The sequence below is a fragment of the Malaya genurostris genome, chromosome 3 (assembly GCF_030247185.1).
Source record: "Malaya genurostris strain Urasoe2022 chromosome 3, Malgen_1.1, whole genome shotgun sequence".
Taxonomy (NCBI): domain Eukaryota; kingdom Metazoa; phylum Arthropoda; class Insecta; order Diptera; family Culicidae; genus Malaya; species Malaya genurostris.
The window spans coordinates 279,344,100-279,364,487 of NC_080572.1; the positions used below are offsets into that span (position 1 = coordinate 279,344,100).

At 36.5% G+C, this 20,388-nt stretch overlaps 2 protein-coding genes across 3 annotated transcripts; both read right to left on the reverse strand.

Annotated features, from left to right (window-relative positions):
- Positions 1-11,821: 11,821 nt before the first annotated feature.
- LOC131436548 (TM2 domain-containing protein CG10795) lies at positions 11,822-12,649 on the reverse strand. Of its 2 annotated transcripts, XM_058605311.1 has the most exons (3): positions 12,502-12,649; positions 12,221-12,443; positions 11,822-12,157 (listed from the first exon to the last, which is right to left on the reverse strand). In XM_058605311.1, the coding sequence occupies exons 2-3, from the start codon at positions 12,394-12,396 to the stop codon at positions 11,881-11,883; spliced, it is 453 nt and encodes a 150-aa protein (XP_058461294.1). In that variant the 5' UTR covers positions 12,397-12,443; positions 12,502-12,649; the 3' UTR covers positions 11,822-11,880. The 2 variants fall into 2 exon arrangements, with proteins under 2 accessions (XP_058461294.1, XP_058461293.1); XM_058605310.1 differs by having other exon boundaries at positions 12,221-12,649.
- Positions 12,650-17,015: 4,366 nt separating this feature from the next.
- Positions 17,016-18,994, reverse strand: LOC131436897 (facilitated trehalose transporter Tret1-like). Its single transcript, XM_058605871.1, has 2 exons — positions 18,920-18,994; positions 17,016-18,655 (listed from the first exon to the last, which is right to left on the reverse strand). Exons 1-2 carry the CDS (start codon positions 18,978-18,980, stop codon positions 17,310-17,312), a joined length of 1,407 nt encoding a protein of 468 aa, XP_058461854.1. The 5' UTR covers positions 18,981-18,994; the 3' UTR covers positions 17,016-17,309.
- Positions 18,995-20,388: the final 1,394 nt, after the last annotated feature.

Below are 20,388 nucleotides of genomic sequence, written 5' to 3' on the forward strand. Positions count from 1 at the left end.
CTTGGAGGAATATATACCGAAGCAATGCAAATGTCCTTTCCTTTAATGTTTATTTGACAAGCAACAACTTCTATACTAGAAGTCGAAGGAATGTTTAATCTATAAAAGGAATAACATTTCTTAATTCCTAAAAGCACTCCACCATACGGGGAGTCTCTGTCGAGACGTATAATGTTAAAGTCATTAAAATTTAAGGCTATGTTTGATGTAAGCCATGTTTCGCACAAAGCAAATACATCACATTTTTGACTATGCAACAAAACTTTAGATGAATCAAGTTTTGGCATGATGCTTCGACAATTCCACTGCAGGACAGTGATTGAATCATTTGCGGCGGATGATAAATTATCCATCAAATGATACAAAACCTGAAAGAGCTGGCCATTGAGCTGATAACTGTTTCAAAAAAGTTCTAGCTATTGGAAGGAATGCTGTTATGATGGTCTTTAGAGGTTCAGAAATATTGAATGCAGCGAAAATCCATTCTACAATTTCCGAAAATTTCAGTAATCCTGTTGGTGAATGTGAAATGGAGCCCACTGGATTATTGTCTTTTCTTGAGCTAGTTCCTGGATTGGTTTGTGAATTTGACAAACCAGGAGGCACAGTTTTTGGTTTTAAATTTGGCTTTTTAGCTTTAACACGGGGATCTTTTTTTGAAGGTATAATTTTAGGTGTCTTTTTTGGTATTTTGTGGTTTGTTAATCTCCTCTTAACAGACCCTTGAGGAGTGACAAACGAGGTATCTTCACTATTTCCGTCAGAGTCAGATTCCTCTGGCTCCGCAAGATTTGAAAAACCGTTTTCGGTTTCCAAAGGGGAGACATGTATGACCGTTTTGAGCATTTCTGCATATGTGCGCTTAGACCGTGCTTTTAAAGAAAGCTTCATTTTGTCTTTACGCAGCTTAAATGCAGCGCACACTGAAAGATCATCATGAGGGCTTTCCCCACAATAAACACATTTTTCAACATCTTTATCGCAAAGATTATCCTTATGAGGCCCTTGACATTTGATACATTTGGACTTATTACTACAGTAAGTAGCTGTATGTCCGAATTTTTTACAGTTCGTGCAATTCATAACATGCGGTACGAAAAGCCGAACAGGAAGACGAATTTTATCGATATAGACATGGCTAGGCAATGCAGATCCGGCAAATGTTACGCGAAACGAATCTGAGGGACGATAAGACTTTTTTCCATCGACAATAGATGCTGAGTACAATTGTTTGCACTCGAGTATCTTAACTCCCTCAAGCATGGAGTTTTTAAAACGGCCAACTCCATTTTTAAGTAAATCATCTGCTGTCAGACTTGCTTCAGTCACAACACCGTCAATTTCTACCTCCTTCGATGGAATGTAAACTCGATATTCAATAGCAAATAATTTACAGGTTACAATATCGTTTGCCTGTTTCAAGTCGTTAACTACAACTCGAATTTTATCTCTATTAACCTTACAGATTTCTTTAACTTCAGAGAAATGTGATGTCAAATCCTTTGTAATTTGCATCAAGTTTAAAATCTTTTCTTTTTTTCGAAGATAGACTATCCATGGCCCAGTGGTACCCTGTGGATAATGTTTAGCCCTCGGAGTATTTAAACTTTTACTAGTATCCGGAATCGGATTCGGATGATCTTCCATGAGATCATCCATTACATTAAATTTTTTTTGTAAATTAATAATACCAAAATAAAAACTTATGTTTAGTAAAATTTCAGATATAAGAAATAAAAAATAAATTAAATTAAATCTACCTTGTAGCTGATGTCTCTGTTCCTTTATCGTGAAGAACGACGTGAATCTCTTCCAACGATTTCCAATTGGCAGTCTTTTGCTGTTTCCAATTGGCAGTCTTCTGTCGTTTACTGCTATCTCAGTTGCTCTGCCGTCGTTGTGAACACCACTGCACTTGCTGTACCTGACCCCAGGTACAGTGCTTTTGCTCTTGGTGGCGATCAAATGCGATGCTTGCAGTGTAACACCTCGCGATATATGCCGTCTCTTTTGATCCTACGCAGCGTACAAATTCTGGTACCTGGTAGATCAGCACTGGGTTGCTTTAGCACCTCTGTGCCTTTGCACCCCTTCGTCTTCGCACCTTTATGCGATGGCACCTCTGTGACTCGTCACTTCTATGCTCTCGCACCTCTGTGTCTCTACACCTCTGTGCGTATGAACGGGATGGCCTTCGTTGCTAGCTTTCCAGTCGGGAAACGCCCCGAATATTGCGTTTGCTATGGGCAGTTTAACTACCTGAAGCTTAGAATTGTCTCGGTAGCAGCCGTTAACTCACGAGCCAGTACAATCGAAACACAACCTCTTCGCTTGAATGGTTTTTACTGAATGTGAACAGAAAATATTTAGTTTTGTTTATTTTGTGTAGCGCAATCTAATACAAATGCATTGAAGCAGTGTTGCTAACTTTTTTATTAGGGAATTAAAATCTACATTCATAGAATGTAAGCAATTTTCAATCAAACGTTGGTGAAAAATTGATCAGAATGTTTGAATCTCAATCGTGCAATCCACTTTGATAATCTCGGTGCACTGCATATATGAATACACAGATCAATGACATACGTACTAAATAATATGTACGTAATACACAAATTACCAACACAAGTTAACTTGGTTTACTCTTGATCCTTAAGTTTATCAATCCAACACTGTGGTCAGTGAGCTTTTTTATCGATTACCGGAAGTAAGAGTCACATCTGAAACGGAAAACGTGGCACCTTATATCCATTCCGTCGAAGCCGTTAGAGAAGGATCTCTGTTCAGTTCATTGACTCAAAGGATTCTGCTGTCCGAAAACATAAATTCGAACAAAAAAAAATTTGGGCGAGACGAAGTTCGACGGGTCAGCTAGTATCTAATATAAATAATATACAGTCTTTTAGTAGTGCTGGTGTCAACGAAACTTTGTAATTGTGACCACTATATTACTTACGAACGAAAAGTAAAACCGAATGCACTGATTTTTATTTTTTGAGCCATTGCAACTTACAGTTTCAACAGATTATATGAATGAATATTAAACATTTTCAATTTAATCGCTTTGTTCATACAATGTTTGTACATGACTTGAAGATAACATGATGCTCATTCATTAACATGCATTCCACGATGGAGAATCAAGTTGATTTTAAGACCAAAATTCAAACGCATACAATTCACTGGGTTCTAGTTTTGGTTAAACACGTTTTGTTAATTGCAATATCAGTTCTGTGCATAGTACTACTTTATATCAATCGTTTCTTCTTGTAACACCAGAGCAGTAAAGATGTAGATAATTTATCATCACATTAATATTCTGACAACTAGTGTTATGATAAACATTAATTTACTATCATTCAAAAGTTACTCTTCACGAGTTTTACAAACGTATAATAAGCGAATTTCGTTTGTATGAAAATGTTTGAGAAACGTGTTCGAATTTCAACTAAAGTAATGGTTGATTTTTCATTGCGATTTTTGTTTTGCTTTATGCTGTTTTTGACATAAGACAGCATTAAAAACAACATATTTTTCAACTACTTCAATATGTGTAAATCAAATAGCAAATTGGTTGAATCAACTAATTATTAGTTAAAACAACAACTGCAAAAATAAAACCTGTTTTAATCCACCTAGTGGTGTAATGATGCCTTTCTCATGCATAATATTGTGGTATTCTATTCAAAAAATCATGACTATCGATTTGTGTAGTTATGAGACCAGTTTAGAAAATTTTTTACGTTTATTGTTTCGCCGGTTTGAGTGACGGTGTACAATAGTGAACACACTTTACCCTATAACTCCGGAACCGGAAGTCGGAATTCAGGAATGCCGTAAGGGACCACGAGTCCTTTCATTTGAACCTAAGTTTGTCAAAATCGGTTCAGCCATCTCCGAGAAAACCTAGTGAGATTATTTGACACACACACACACACACACACACACACACACACACACACACACACACACACACACACACACACACACACACACACACACACACACACACACACACACACACACACACACAGACATTGCTCAGCTCGATGAACTGAGTCGAATGGTATATTTCACTAGTCGCTTTTTCAAGTGATTGCATAACCTTTCTATATGAGAAAGGCAAAAATTGCGAGATCATAATTTTTTTGATTGGAGGGTTTTCCGTGTACATTCCAAATTTTCGTATTTTGTTTCAGCAATATGTTATTTCAGTAGAACATTGTTTGGCTGTAAATGTAGTGGCAAGCGATGAATGCCATTGCGTTTATTAATCGATTAAATTAATGGATCGACTTCGAAGATCATATGGCTGACACTTCAAGTTTCGGAGTGAATAAATTTGTATTGAAAATGAGCCCAAATTCGAGTCATCAATTATCCTAAAAAAAATTGGGTTTATCATGCTGCAGTTTAGCAACTGGTAACTGTTTTCGTTATACGCCCAGTGACAGCATTCGAATACAGTAGCTTCGTTTACGTGAATGGTTATGACAAAATCAACAGATATGTTAGTTAAATCAACAACATTTTAGTAGAAACAATCAGGGCCTGAAAGAACAATTGCAATATTTTAATTTTGTGATCTGTAGGCTCCCCGTGTAGGATACAACAAAGTGATCCCCAACGATCCCAAGAGAGCGAACAATATTGAAAACAGGAACGAAACCGGAATGTTCCCACAACCATGCGTTTGACGTCGCCAACACCGACGATCAAACAATGGATGATAAAATGAGCCGCGAACAAAGTGTCCCCAAGTCCTCGATGAATAAGAATGGAAGCTCCTCTCAGATATGAGAAATTTATTTATTATTATTTATTATTTATTTATCTCTCTCTCCACCAGGCATAAAACCTCCTCATCATTTGTATCAACAGATTACAATGATCCAACAGATACATTTAGGCTCAACACTACAATGAAAACTAACAGTTAAAACTAAATTTGTAACACTATAACTAGTTGATGACACCAAGCATAACAGGTCAGTAATAGTGCTCTTGCTTAAAAGGTAAGAGAGAGATAGGAGAAAAGTGGATAGGTAAATGGAATACAAGGCTCTCCCACGAGAAAAAAGCTGACAATGAGATCTAATAATAAACAAATTTTTAAAACTAACAAACAAATGACTGGATCAATCACACAAAATCTTGTACGCAAATAGCCCCTAAAAAATTTTATCAGAAAAAACCGTATTTTCTGCACCGAATTTTCAAGGGAATGAAAAAGTGATTTATCTCGAGAACACGCTTTGGTCGTAACACTGTGTTTGAAGTGACTAGTGTAACGTAATGTGGAGGTACAACAAGTTATTAGAACTATTTGAAATGGTTCATGAGATTCGTGCTACCGGCAACAAATTATCAAATGACAAAGTTATCTCGCAAAACAAAAACATGTCTTCTAATACCGCTAAACTGTGAACGCACATTGAAATATCGCACATATCGTACGCTCCAAACCTCGCTCCATCCGACTATCATGTTTTAGCATCGATGGTATTCTCAATAGCAGAGCATCACTTCGCCAATTTTGAAAAATGGTTTCGAAAGAAAAGCAGTTCATTTTGAAAAACAAAACGAAGTGTTTTCTCAATTCAGAAAAACTAAAAGTTATCTTAATTTAAATTCTTTTTTTTTTTTGAGAGGCGGAACTACCATTTATCTTTAAATAAAAAAAGCAAGTGTAAATCGGTAAGAAAACATGTTCCGGACTAATTTTAGCGTTGCAGTTTGGCTAGACATCGACGTGACTCCGTGTTCCCTGAAATTCATCCTTGATATTGTTTATATTTTCAAAGCTCTGCTTTATATATTCGAACCTTATTTCGGAATTGGGTTGTTACCACGCCAATCTAGCGGAACATACAGAGGCACAAAACTGCAAATTGCGCATTCAACCTTCACTTATTACTTCCCAACCGTTTATTGATTTATCATGAAAAAGTTTGGGCATTGTCTTGTCTATTTTATTTTTCTGATTGGTTTCAGAATCGATTGCCGTGTCGTCAAACATCAAACTAGAAGCAAACCTGGCCGTTCACTTGGTTACAATCGATCACAGTGGCGGCGGCACACAACAACATTATGTAGGTACATATCTATATCCCATGCATGTCACTCACAAAGTAGCCCGGCAAAAATAATATTGTATAGCCAGCCACGCGCCGACTTTGTATACATAAGTTCTATCCATAGAACGAACCCATTCCGTCTCAAAACACTGCTCTTCTAACCGTATTAACGTTCGATTTTTGACATCAATGGCAAAGTTTTGTATAGCCAAAAGATAGGTTATTGTGTTAAAAACATTAACCACTTTCAGTTTGCTGTAGCACCTGGTAATATTTGGCGCGTAACTTTCACCGGAACACCCGACGTGTACGGCGATGCCACTACGAACTGCAATCATCGTTCGGCATAACAACGTAGAAAAGGCGTTATTCGTTCCGAAATATTGTTCGACCGTTTTCATTATTATAGATTATGCTCCTGTTTGGCTGCTGGCATAGAAACATAGTTTTGTGCTTGTTTAATTTTTGACGGGGCAATGTATTGGTGGAGGTAACCGGGGTGTATTTAAATACTTATGTTGAAGAATTTATATTCAATATTATGTGAACCCCCGTTCCGTTCCGAATAGACGGATGACCTTCAGGCCAGAAACTTTTGCTTCGAAATCCGTTCATTATATTCGCATTCGTACTAGATGTAATCGATGAATGATAACATTTTTTGCACGATGTACCCAGTTTCTATGCTTTCTACATATCGGGATTCTAAAAATCCAATGTTTTGTGCTCACATCAATCTATCCTGTTTACGCACATCGGTCATCCTGACTTTTTATCGAATATTTTACGTAAAAAAATCGATAAATTGTGAGATGTTCCCGTTACTTTCTATCCCGTTAATTTTTTTGACGAAAACTTTCGGTAATCAATAGAAATAACCGGTCTTCCCATACATGAATTTTATTTTTCAAAACTTATGCAAATGTTTACCGGACTTTCTGTTTTATGCAAGTTTTCATTACAGAAATCTGTAATTAGAAATACAATTCATACGGTAAATCTGAATAGTCGCCGAGTACGGTAAAAATAACACTGTTCATATGGTAAAACTATCTTACAATAACCGAGCTTATGTAAATACTGATTGTGGTGAAAACTAACTGTCAAACGATTATCAAAATTTTCAGTAATGGTGTTTTCGTTTTTAATTTGCACTACACCGGTGCAGTGCTACACTGAGGCATGAATAAACGAACAAAAATGACGAAAACATAAACAGTAACCATTGACTACAATAAACGATTCCATTGCACAGAGCTACTCCAAACTTTTTATGGTGTAGTGCAATTGGTAAAAACGAACGGTTTCAGTGCAGATTTCGCTACACCAGTGTAGTGCAATTTAAAAACGAAAACGACATAAGTCTCCGTTTTTATGAAAAAAAAATTCAAATCCGAAAAACCTAATCGTTAGTTGAATTTTTTGTGTTGTTTTTTGAAATCCAAAAATCTATTCAAATCCAGCATTTTAACCGAAAGAAAACACACACACACAAAAATTACCGAACCATTCGTCAGTTCCATTTGGTTTTTAGTTTACGCGGTAGTTGATTGACAATTCAGCAACTACCGAGTTGATGAACTTTGAACTGTTGAAAATTCGGTACAAAATTACCGAAATTCTACGAAATTTTCGAAGTGTAGATTTCGAAATTGAATTCAGTTTCGAAATTATAGTTCTACAACTAAATTGCCACTGAATTCAGTGTCTGTTCTAAGTTCTGAATTTAATTCTTGACCACAGGTCCAGTTCTTAATTCCTGAATTCTTCAAATCGATTCTTTTTAGAATCATTAATAATATTCCCATTTTTCCATGCTAAATGTCGTTGCCGTTAAATCAGTCCGTAATCTTTCATTATCGGTTTCTCGAACAAAGTTTATGTTTCGGTAACAGTAGGTTGTTGGCCCAAGGTTCCCTATCCTCCGGGACCAGGACAGACGCTGTTTGACCATACGTATAGTGAATGGGATTCGTCCTGTAAAAGAATGGGTAGAACATAGTTGTTAATATTTCTATCGTTCGCTTGTAGAGTCTCATTTGGATTGGATTTTGGAACTAAATTCCACCTGAATTTTGAACTTAACTATGGTTTTACCTTTTTTTCATACATAAAGACTGTCCCAGAAAGTATGGACGCAACCAAAAACCGTTGCCATTTCGCAATGGTTCAGAATCTGTGAATTTTTATGGCTGCGTTCTGTTGTTTACACTCTTCTTTAACCACTTGTACAGTTGTTTATTCGTTTTCATTAGTTTGTTTCGAAATGCGTGGACTTTCTGCAGAATAACGTCAAAAATTGTGTACAAATGGTGCACAGAACGCGGACTGTCACTGAGAAAGATAACAAAAATGGAAGGAGTAAGTGAAAAAGCCGTGCGAAACGCAATCAGGAAGTTCGGTGAGGATAACACCTTTGAGGATAAACCGAAAACGGGTCGAAAAAAAGGTCCTGCTAACCCTCAGTTGGATAAACGTATACTGAAGGCCTTCGAGCAAAAGAAGGAGGTTTCAGTTCGGGATGTGGCCAAAATAGTGGACACTTAGAAGTGAAATGTTCTTCGTACTAAAGAACGTTTGAATCTTCGAACCTATAGGAAGCGGAAACAACCAAAACGTAGTCCGAAACAAGAAGCATCGATCAGGCCGAGGGTTCGAAAGCGGTACAATGCGATTCTTGCTGGAAATTTGAACTCCATAATCATGGACGACGAAACCCACGTGAAACTCGATTACAAATCCTTGCCGGGACCACAATATTATTCGGTGCGAGAAAGGCAAGTGTTAAACCAGTCCGAGACATCGATTGAAGTCGAAAAATTTGGTAAGCAAGCTATGGTTTGGTAAGCAATTTGTAGCTGTGGTAAGATTTAGAAACCCTTCATCATCACTGCTTCAATGAACAGCGAAATATACATCAAGGAATGTTTACAAAAACGACTCCTAGCCATGATTCGAAGCCACAAGGATCCTGTTGTCTTCTGGCCAGATCTTGTTTCTTGCCCTACTCGAAATCAACGGTAGAATGGTATACTACCAAAAATGTCACTTTCGTCCCAAAAGAGTATATCGAATAAAATTTGAATATCTTTGTGAATTATTTACAGCGAAATCAAAGTGCGTCCATATTTTCTGGGACAGTCCTCATAAAAAATAGGTATAGAATTCGCTCAAACTTTAGGACAAATTTCCGAGGCCTGAAGAGCCGAGTGTTATATACCAATCGATTCAGTTCGACGAACTGAGCAACAAAGAGGTCGAGATCTCAGAGAAGACTGGACCGATTTTGAACAAACTAGTCGCAAATGAAAGATCTCCCCGTCACCCCCCGCTATTAAATGGGTTTGAGATCGGATGTTTCATTTTTGAGTTTTTTGAAGTTTTATGTCAAAATTTTCAGTTTTTTGACAATATCTATCACAATTGACCATGAAAACAAAATATATTTCTGGACTTAAATCCGTCCATTTTAAACGGAAATATAGATATTTTTGCATAAGCGACTTTTCTTCCTATTCCAGTAGGAGGAGTTTTGAGTGCTGTATGATAAAGCGATACTTGTGAGCAGCGTGAAACACGATTTTAATACTGTTACATGCAATTGTTTCTAAATACCGAAAAGACTGTGTACAGCATCCTTTTTCATGACATTTTGCATCGGATCGACTTTAGCACGGTTTGCTTTTGCAACATAAACGTTCGAATATGTCATATCGGTTTAAAATATTCAAAACGACGTATGTAACAATGAGAGATTCTCTTTGTTTATATGTAAACCAGATGATGGCAACATTTTCGAGTTGAAAGCAATTCCATAATTGTATTGATTTAAATTACATACAGCAATAAATGCTGAAATAACAGAATTCGAATCAGTTCGTCGAGATCAGCAAAAGCGTGTGTGACAAATAATTTAAGTCATTTTTTTTCGGAAATAGCTCAATCGTTTCCTACAAACTCAGATTCATATGAAAAACTGCCACACGAAACGACCGTAATTGAAATTTCATGAGAAGTAAATCATCGAAAAATATTCATGCAAAACGGTAAAACACATGCGGATTGGTAAAAAAAAATGTATCATCTCATTGCTAGGTGGATTTAGCATGTTTTAGAATGTAGTTTTGGATGTAGTTTTTGGCTTAAAAGTTGAAACTTAGACTCCGACACTAAATCGTAATTCTAGATTTTAGAATTTCCTTGACTAGATTTTGTAACTAAATTTAATACCCTAATTTTAATTCAGAATTCGTATCCAGAAATCTGCAACAAAAATTCAGAATTCCGAAGGATTTCAAAACTGACAAAACCTGAAATTAACTCCTGATTCCAATATCTGAGTTCATTTATCATGCTGGAATTGAATTCAGATTTCAGATCATGCTGGAATTCAGATTCAGAAACTTTTACTCTAGAACAAGATTTTGGTACGGGATTCAGTGCTTCAAGCCAGGTGCGGAGTTCAAGTTCAGTATTCAGTTCTAAAATTAAATTTGGATTCTGAATTGTTAAAATTAGTTTTGTTCCAGAATTCTAAAATAAAATTAATGAAATGAATTCTTGATCTGGATTCCGAACCTTAATATTACAACTGAATCCGAAGTTAGTCCCATGTTCCTAATTCAGTTCCAGTCATACTTCAATATAGAATTCTAGAAGCGAAGCAGTAAAATTGTTACTATTCACATAATCAATCAACTAATAAAAACGATTATTGATATTCGGAGGTGTGAAAGAAACATGTTTGTTTTGTTCATATTCTCGTCCTTCAGTTATGTCTCTGACAGTACCGGCCCATCTTTTTTCACAAAATATAGGAAGCCATTTCAGCATACTTTGTGCCTGATACAATTAAGGTAACCATTTTTAGCTTGTTGAACTACAACTGAAACATAATTATCAATTTTAATACATTTGAAAAATATTTCTCAACATATCAAACAGTCCGGTCAAATCTGCAACAAATGTAGTTTGAACACCTTGAAATTTAAACATGTTACTTCTTGATGACAGTAGAGTAGAGAAGCACTAGCCATGTAATGCTTCTAAACACTAAGAATCGGCTGCAAATTCAGCTGAAACGAAATGCTCGGAGACCACAAAAGAGATGTAATACCAAGATATTGCTTAAGTATTCTTCCAGGTCGAGGATCGAAAATAGGTGAGATCAATTCTTTACACTATGCCTTAACTTCCCAGGTTAACAACCAATCCACTTATAACGCAAAACCCGGACGCATGCGAAACTCGTTCAAAAAATATCCATTTTGCAAGACCGAACTTGCAAAAGCCTGATAAAAAAATTAGCCGGTTCTTGAAAAAATGTTCTTGTAAACTACATTATTTGTGTGAAACTGATTCAATTTGAACGATTTGTTGAGGTTGATAACATCAATCAAAGAAATAAAATATTTTTAGACATTTTATAGAAGTATGACCTTCTAAGCACTTAATACTCAGGAGAGCGTAAATCGTTGATTCTATGTAGCTTTATTCTACATGCGATGTCAATAAAATATCAAAATCCAATAAATTTCATGGTCGTGCACAAAACAAAGAAAAGCTACTTGTGCAAAGGCTTGAGCCTCTCGAAGGTATGTAAATAGCGCAATCGTTCAATATTCGGTTATTGAGAAGCCAATTTTACGTCCGTAACATTAATATTCAACGAGAAATAAACACGCGCGAAACTGAACGTTCATTACATGTCTTTGCCCTAGGATTTTCTTTCAATAAACAAACAGTTTTCACATATATCAGACACAATTGTTTATTCTATGACCTACAAAATATTGAGTAACAATCACCAGTTATCCTGTGGTAAGCGATAGGTCCAATTATCGCTCCGTATTACTGTGATGCCCGGGCCGTAGTACGGGATCACATAGGCGGATCCATCCGCTGGCCCGACCACTTGGGTGGCTATCAGTATTACATCCACCAGTTGGCCAAGAAACATAAACCCAAGTGTGCAGAACTTCAACAAGCCGATGGCTGGATAGCCGAGGTAAAATCGATCTATGCCAAACATACCGAGAAAAACCGAAAGTAGCAGAGCGGTGTCAAAGTGATATCCGTTACTGCAAGGGCAGAATAATTTTATTTTTAAACGGCTTTTTAACCCACCGGACAGGAGTACTTACGTCCACTTGCACGGCATTTCCCGGGTAAAGCTTGCATTCTTTGTTTCACTACAGGCGATACCGTCCACTGCGATGCACCAAACTCGTGCTTTATTCTCTTTCGTACAACCCTTCAGTTGTTGGGTTTTAGCATCGATGTGTCGAACATTGGGATCCGGACACAAATATTGTCCCATACGTAAATCCGAGCAATCAATTTCCAGCTCGAAACTAGTTGGAATAACTGCTACGAGAAGCACCATCATTGAACTGTATCCACTCGGTTTCATTTTGATTTTTACCTTTATTACACTAGGTAATTACGGAATTTATGACTATTTATGTTATAATACACAATTTTAAATCATGGATCACAGCCTGATTTAAGTATTTAGGCTGAAATATATCAACCAGTTCGAGTCTGCTTTTGTTTTGATATGCGATTTTGTTTACGCCGTGTTTGACGTTTTGCTTTCGGTTGCCGAGGGGCTCGCAGACAAGAAAAGTTTTATATTCTATCCGTTGCACACTGGGTGAAAAGCGCTCGCAATGCGTCGCATAAGGAGGTGTTTCATTTTGGAATGATACACCAAAGATATATAATAAAGACATGTGCTTACAAAAATTTAAAACAATCTGGCTCGTTCCCGCTACTTTCTAAAATGACCGCACTTACCGCTTGGTAGAGCGCGAGATTAATTGCATTGTTATCATTTCGACTCAAATGTGCCATGAGTAGAACAAAATCAATTGTCAACATTGTCACTCATTTCGCTACCGTTTAACGAGTTGTTGGTTAGAATGCGAAAACTGTGTTTTATTGAACACTGTCGGAGAACATATTTCCATTTGTATCATTATTTAAATTTCCGAAGAAAACAGAGAGAAATCAAGTTCTACAATAAGTATAGTCTTGGTATTGCATATCATTTCATTCTTCTTTTGGAACTCGACATCTTTACAATAAACAGCTTGTTCGATGAAAGCTGTTAAGAATATAGAGTCAAAATATTTGTCGAGTGAGAATCTTTTACATCATTCACAAACACCGTTCCTCAATCAAAGGAATAAAAAAGTAGAATATTCCTTTGAAAAACATAAGCTAACGCGTTCAATTATAGATAAGTTCCATAAGAAAAATGTTTGCTCATTTCTTTCATATAGTCGTCAACCATAGATTTTGATTTTTTCACATTATTTTACACTCTGAATTTTTCGTAGTACATAATGCAACGCAACGCAACGCGAAAGGTATACATTGTAACTTCCATTTAACTGTTATAATGCATATCTGCTGTAAACTGTCCTCTCGCGATTAGTTTAAATACACGAGAGTGGTGTTGTGGTAGGATCTGACAAGTGAAGCAGGAATTGCACATTATTGAAGTTGCTATAATGCAAATATCTACTTTATCGATGGTAACCATTTCAACTGTAGATTATAAATGCCACAAAGTAATAAGAGTGCTTAAATAATGAGTTACGAATGAAATTCAAATATTGAAAATGGTATTTAATATTCAATATAAATAAATGTATACAACTAATACTGTTGTTTATGGCGTATTATTTTTATATTTATTTGAATTTGAACCCATAAACCGTGGCTCTCTGGTTTCGTAGTCAGCACCTTTCACCTGGAACCTTTACATGTTTTGTTCGCAGATAAGAATCTTACCTTATCACTAAAAGCATTATAATCTTTTTGCAATTTTATGTAACATTTATATATGTTACCAATGCATAACGCAGCACAATGTTAGAAGTGTTGTTTTCGAATGTTTCGATGTAAGTAAAATACCAATTTTGCTCGGTAATCTATTTTAAATCTGTACTACCGACACATATAGGTAAATAAAGGTAAACTTAGACTAGCTTCAAATCATAGAACTACTATAGCGTTGCTGATCTAAAAATTGGTTTCGCTCCAAGGTGACAGAGTCTGGTGTAACATAAAATCTCAATATATACAAATCAGCTGTTTTTCAAAGAAGGACGAATCTTACAAAATAAACAAATCGGATTTCTCTCTCCTACCAATAAATTCCATTTCTCGGTTGATTTTCCAGAAGGCCGTAACAGCAAGTGACAGTTTCTCTTTGTTTACTTTCTCTTCTATTAGTTGCCAAGCGGTTTACACGTTTATCACTTAACTCTTTGCATAGAATGATGCTCGAAACGTTCGACTTCCAAACAGAACTGTGAAATCCAAGAAAATCTTTTTAGATCACATCACTATAATCGAAAGAGAGAGTGAACAAAGAGAAACTGTCACTTGCTGTTACGGCCTTCTGGAAAATCAACCGAGATTTGTTTACGTAAGTTTCGCCCTCCGTATTCCATGTCAACCACCATGGCGATACTTCAATTGTTAGTAAGGAATGGCGAGACTTTTTTTTTTCTTTATTTTAGATGGTTTCCGAACCTTTTACTACTGGCAATAGTATATGAGACGATAAAATTACCTGCAGATTTGTCTAAGTCGCGAAAACCAGCCAATTTCACAAAAAATTGAGCAAGGGCGTATCTTATTTGTCGTGAATACGACTTACAAGAATGGGCAGACCTTTATCGCGAATATCTGTAGATGTACTTAAGTCAACAACATAATTTTTTCTACAAGCTATCGAAAACATGATCAGGAATTTGTGATTTAATTTTCAACAGCGTGAGATAACCATAAATAACTGAAAAACGAAGTTTTCTTTTTTTTAGGGAAATAATGAAGAAAATTCATCACGCTTGCTTACCTTTTTCGCACCCGGACGACGGTTTTGAGGTAGTATGGCACATATCCGTTCCGATTATCTACTGAATGAGTATGAAAGGTACACTTTGATTGAAAATCGTTCACTTTTTTCTAAAGCTTCAGACGGAACTGGATGTCGAGGTGAGATTCTCCCATCAACATCAGTAAGAACTAACCAAGTATAAAGCGTAAAACGCTCTGGTCGTGCTCTCATTTGGATCTCAGTACTCAGGAGGAACAGTCGTCGGCAATGAATGCAGACCTTTTGCGTGGTACAAAACTTCAAACGCTCAGGTCAAAGAGCCAGTTTCTCTTCAAAGAAGATCGATTGTGTCATCCTGCTGCTGGTCGTTTGCATTGGAGCAAAATACAACGGAAAATAAATAACAATGGTGAATATAATAGCAAAATCAGCCGTTCTAATGACTCCAAATGTTATCTAAAGAACTATAAAGATTGTTTCTTTGTGAATCTGAAATGAAAACCATCAGTGTAGTGCAAATCTACAATTATTTGACTAGCTTTGTGCAATTTTGGCAGTGCAAAATTCGCAACTATGTTTAATATCGTAGAGAGTTACACAATTTTTCCTTTTGAATGCCAAAAATAATCCCGTACAGCATTTTGACAGTTTCTTTCAATGAAATATTCAAATCCGAAACGAAATAATCGACATCAAAATTATGTATGTTGCTTTCATTTTTACCCTCATTTGTTCTGCGTTATTTAATTGTGTGGAAGCGGAGCAGTAAAAGTTAAAATTCATACAATAAACTAATACGAACGATTATCATTTGTATTCGTATTCACGCCCTCCAGTTATGTCTGTGACATTACTCACCCGCCTTCTTTTTTTTTCACACAGGAAGCATAAAAGTAAACAAATCGAAAAAAGACGAAACTCTTTTTTTTTTGTTGATTTATTCAGTGGATATAGGCGGAAAGTGGTAAAATTACCATGCCATACTAACAGTTCATCGACTAATCATAAACTGATCTGAGAGTATACGATAATTTCTAATTACGGTTTGAAACCAAAGTCGAAATATTCATCGATGTTTTTCTTAATTTGCTGTCAATGTTAGATTCACCCAAGGATTCACTTTTCTTTGAAAAACAGCTGAAATGAGCTAACGAATCGAAAGGGATCTCGCGGTTTGGCATTTTCATTATAAATCTCTTTTAATTTTTCAAAATGGCGTATAAGCAAGTGACAGTTTCTCTTTGTTTACTTTCTCTTCTATTAATTACCAAGCGGTTTCCACGTTTATCACTCAACTCTTTGCATGAAATGATACCCGAGACTTTCGACTTTCAAACAGAATAGTGATATCGAAGAAAATCTTTTTAATCACATCACAATAATCGAAAGAGAGAGTGATTAAAGAGAATCTGTCACTTGCTTATACGCCCTTTTGAAAAATCAACCGAGAAATGTAATGATGGGAACTCAGCAGTGCAACCAGTTTATCATTATTGTTACCATGGAGGCCGGAGGTTTCATGGAGGCTTGCGAATGTGCGTCAACAAAAGATCGCAACTGTCATGTCTGGAAATTCGTTTGTGGTTGTACTTCCATTAGGTTGTTTTATTTGTTACTTATTTGAATTTATGCCTGGAGTTGAAAAATCAATCGAATCAGCGCTAATCGTAGAGATTTACAGCCGTTAAACAAAAACCGTTAGCATGCAAATCTCACGTTTTGTTCGGAATGTACTTAAATGCAGACTAAAGCTTTTTTTCAAACCCGAGCCCGACCCGTAACCGACCGAAAATAATAATCTTTACCCGTACCCGACTCGAACTTGAAACCCGAGGAAAAACCCGATTAAATTGTTTAACCCGTACCCGTTGAAAATTTAAAAATTGTATTATTTTTTTACCTTGATCCAGAATGGTTTCAAAAATAAAACGATTTATTTAATCATCTCATGGTGTAATTACATTTATTCATAAATAATATGATGTTAAATAAATTTGCAATAATATTCGATTTTTCAACTACTTGATCACATTATGTAAAAATGATTGATCACATTATGTAAATTATTAAAATTTATCTTCTTATAATTAATTGATCCAACAAAATTTGTTTTTACCTGAGGAATCTTCTTCGGATAAGTTGAATCTAGTTTTTTTTTGTCTAGTCCATAAATATCTCAATTGAGTATACCAAAACTGTTGAACTGTTTCACTTAACTTATATGCTGCATATTCGATGAAAAAAATACTTATAAATGTTAATACGCTTATTTGAAAACAGTTGTCCCTATAGAACTCGGGGATTTATCTTTCCGAACAAAATCTTTCCTTTCAACTTAAGTATGAAAATAATTACCGAGGTACCAAAAAAGACCATTTTCAACACAACAATGGCCGCCGTTTGGCGTCTCCTTGTTCGAGCATAGATTTCTGGATTGCTTCCAACGATTGTCCTTTGGTTTCCGGTATAATCCAATATATAAGTGCTCCCGTCCCAGCAGTACAGCCACTGAATATCCAGAATGAGACAAATGTTCCAATCCCATCTGATATCACCTGGAATAGTTTCACGACAGTGAACACCACCACTGAAGTTATGATGGCAAACACCGCATTCGCATTGGCTTTAATGTGTTTTGGAAACACTTCACCCAGTATAGCGAAAGGTACCGTTGCGAGTCCTAAAGCAAACGCTATTATGAATCCCAATGTGCCAATAAACGGTACCCAGCTGAATTCCTGCACAGAATAATCGAAAGCATCCAGGGTGAAATAGATGCTGCACGTGAGTAAGCCAAGGAACGATCCTCCACAGGAAATAAATAGAAGTGGTCGACGACCGAGTCGGTCAACAGCGAATATTGGAATGAAAACTGCCAACAGTTGAACACCGGCCAGAACGATGGATAACTCCGCCGCTTCCAGATTCATGTCAAGCTTCGAGAAAATTGACTGTGAGTAGCCTAAGATGGCATTGATACCGGTCAATTGCATACCGCATGATAGCACTAGAATGATGATCAAACTTTTACGGTTGGATCTTTTGAACAATTCCTTCATGGTTGCTGGACTGTGGCGTCCCTTCTCGATGACAGCCTTAATTTGTCGGAATTCTTGACGGAATTGTTCGGACTCACCGTCACATCGTCGTAACCAACACAGACTAGCAAAAGCATCCTTTTCCTTATTTGCAGTGAGTAGATAGTAGGGAGATTCTGGCATCCATACGAAAAGAGCAATAAATAAACCGGGAAAGCCCAGAGAGATCCATGCCAAGGTATTGAAGTTAACGTAAGGTCCAATACTGTATTGCAGTAGAAAGGCGATCTTAGCCATTACGGTAACGAGTATTCCTGTCGAACCACGAATTTCAGGGGACGCTATTTCCCCAAGATAAATGGGAGCAACTGAGTAGGCGCTTCCGTAGGAAATACCATGCAAAAATCGAGCCACATAGATGATTGACACGTGTTCGGCCAGCGCTATCATAACCCAACCAACGGCTAGTGGAATTACTGACAGTAGAAGGGTGAGCTTCCGTCCGTAGCGATCGACAAACAGGCTTGTAATTATGGGACCGAACAGAGACCCTATCGAAAGAATCGATACAATCCACGATCCTTGATCGGCTGTTATTGGGACGGGTGAATCCGCCCGTCGAAGAGCTGGAATTGCCGGAGATGACCAGCCTGCGGCTGCAACGGTTGCCACCAATGATAATGTAGCTGAAATAAACATGTGTGAGAAATTAAGAATAAATTTGACCATACGAATCATTAAATAACAATAAATGGTATAGTTTTTATGTTTTAATTTAAAGTTTTATATCTCAAAACAATAAATTTACACTGAAAGAATTTAGATTATTTTAACGGCCAATAAACCAAATGTCAATATGAACATTGATAAAAACATCAGACGAACGTTAACCAATTTTTCTTTTACTGTTTTGATAAAGTAAACTTCTGTTCGCGTTTACAGCTTCCTACCGGTAATCGCTGTAAGATACTCATTGCGATAGTTGGAGAAATCACTATTCTTTCTTTCCATGTCTTCAGTGGCAGAACTTCAAAGCAGAACTGAACTAAACTGTCTTTGTTCCGCCGCCGACTTATGTTTAATTCCTTCATTAGACCGAAGCCAAAGCTGTAAAGATAAGGCCTGTGATGTTTGCAATGAACACATTTCACCCCCATTGTCCTATTAGTGGATCGTTGGTACTATTTGATTAGAAATCGGGTGACCAGAACAGGCCTAATTAAATCGATATGTACACGTGTGGGAGATAATATTCAACCTGAGATCATAGCAGGTCATGTAAACGCGGTGATTGTTGATGGTTTGTCGGAATACTCGAGTGCCACGATAAGAACTCCGCGTGTATTCGAGTCCCGGTGGGGGGGGGCTACTATCGGGCCTCGTTCTGAAGTGGTTTGCATCGTTTGTGTAAACAACAAGGACTCGCTCTTGCTGTATCGTTTCCAATACTATCAGAAAAGGGCTTGTTATTTTTGTTATTTATCTCAGAAATGTTGACATATCTCAGAATGCATGCAATTCGATCATAGATTTCTATCAAACTTTTCTAAATGTATGTTTACATGCGTAAGTTGGATGACAAATGCACAACTTTTCCAATAATTTATGTTTTTTGTTTGGGAAACGGCTAATAAACCAACTGCCACCAGGAACATTTAAACGAATGACGATTTGGAGAAAATGGAAGAAGAAAATTTTCTTTTTTCATTTTCCATTATGACAAAACATAACCAGACATGGAAAATTTTTAATAAAAGTGATTGTAGACAGGGGGCATAATTGTCATTTGAATTGTTCATTCATGTGACTGGAATCACAGTAGGCGTGTGCGCCGGACGAAAAATATTTTCTGTACTGTTTTAGGAAAGATTTTATTTCAAATTTTCTACTAAATTATTGTGAATTTCTAATGATTGATTTACATTTGAACTCGATCGATTTTGATACTTATAATTAGTGTCATGCTCAAAAGGAATACAAGGCAGTATTATAGTTACGTAAAGAACTGGTTTTTTTCTCTTGTCAGTTGACAAACTTACTTTATGTTTTCTAAGAATAAAAAAATAACACGTGATAATCCTAAATAACCGTTCCAAAGCCTTACAGTTCTGACTGCAATTTATGAAAGTTTTGTAATTGATTGAAACAACACAAGTGACTGCAATTTATGAAAGTTTTGTAATTGATTGAAACAACACAAGTTGTTTCAATCAATTACAAAACTTTCATAAATTGCAGTCAGAACTGTAAGGCTTTGGAACGGTTATTTAGGATTATCACGTGTTTTTTTTTTATTCTTAGAAAACATAAAGTAAGTTTGTCAACTGACAAGAGAAAAAAACCAGTTCTTTACGTAACTATACGTGTATGCATGGTTTTATTCTAGTACAAACTAGAATAAAACCATGCATACACCCTT

Coding starts and splice junctions, on each gene's coding strand:
- LOC131436548 (XM_058605310.1), bottom strand. CDS start 12,489: ATGAAACCGAGTGGATACAGTTCAATGATGGTGCTTCTCGTAGCAGTT. Junction 12,158..12,220: donor GAAATGCCGTGCAAGTGGAC/GTAAGTACTCCT, acceptor CTGCCCTTGCAG/TAACGGATATCACTTTGACA.
- LOC131436897 (XM_058605871.1), bottom strand. CDS start 18,980: ATGGAAAGAAAGAATAGTGATTTCTCCAACTATCGCAATGAGTATCTT. Junction 18,656..18,919: donor GTATCTTACAGCGATTACCG/GTAGGAAGCTGT, acceptor TGTTTATTTCAG/CTACATTATCATTGGTGGCA.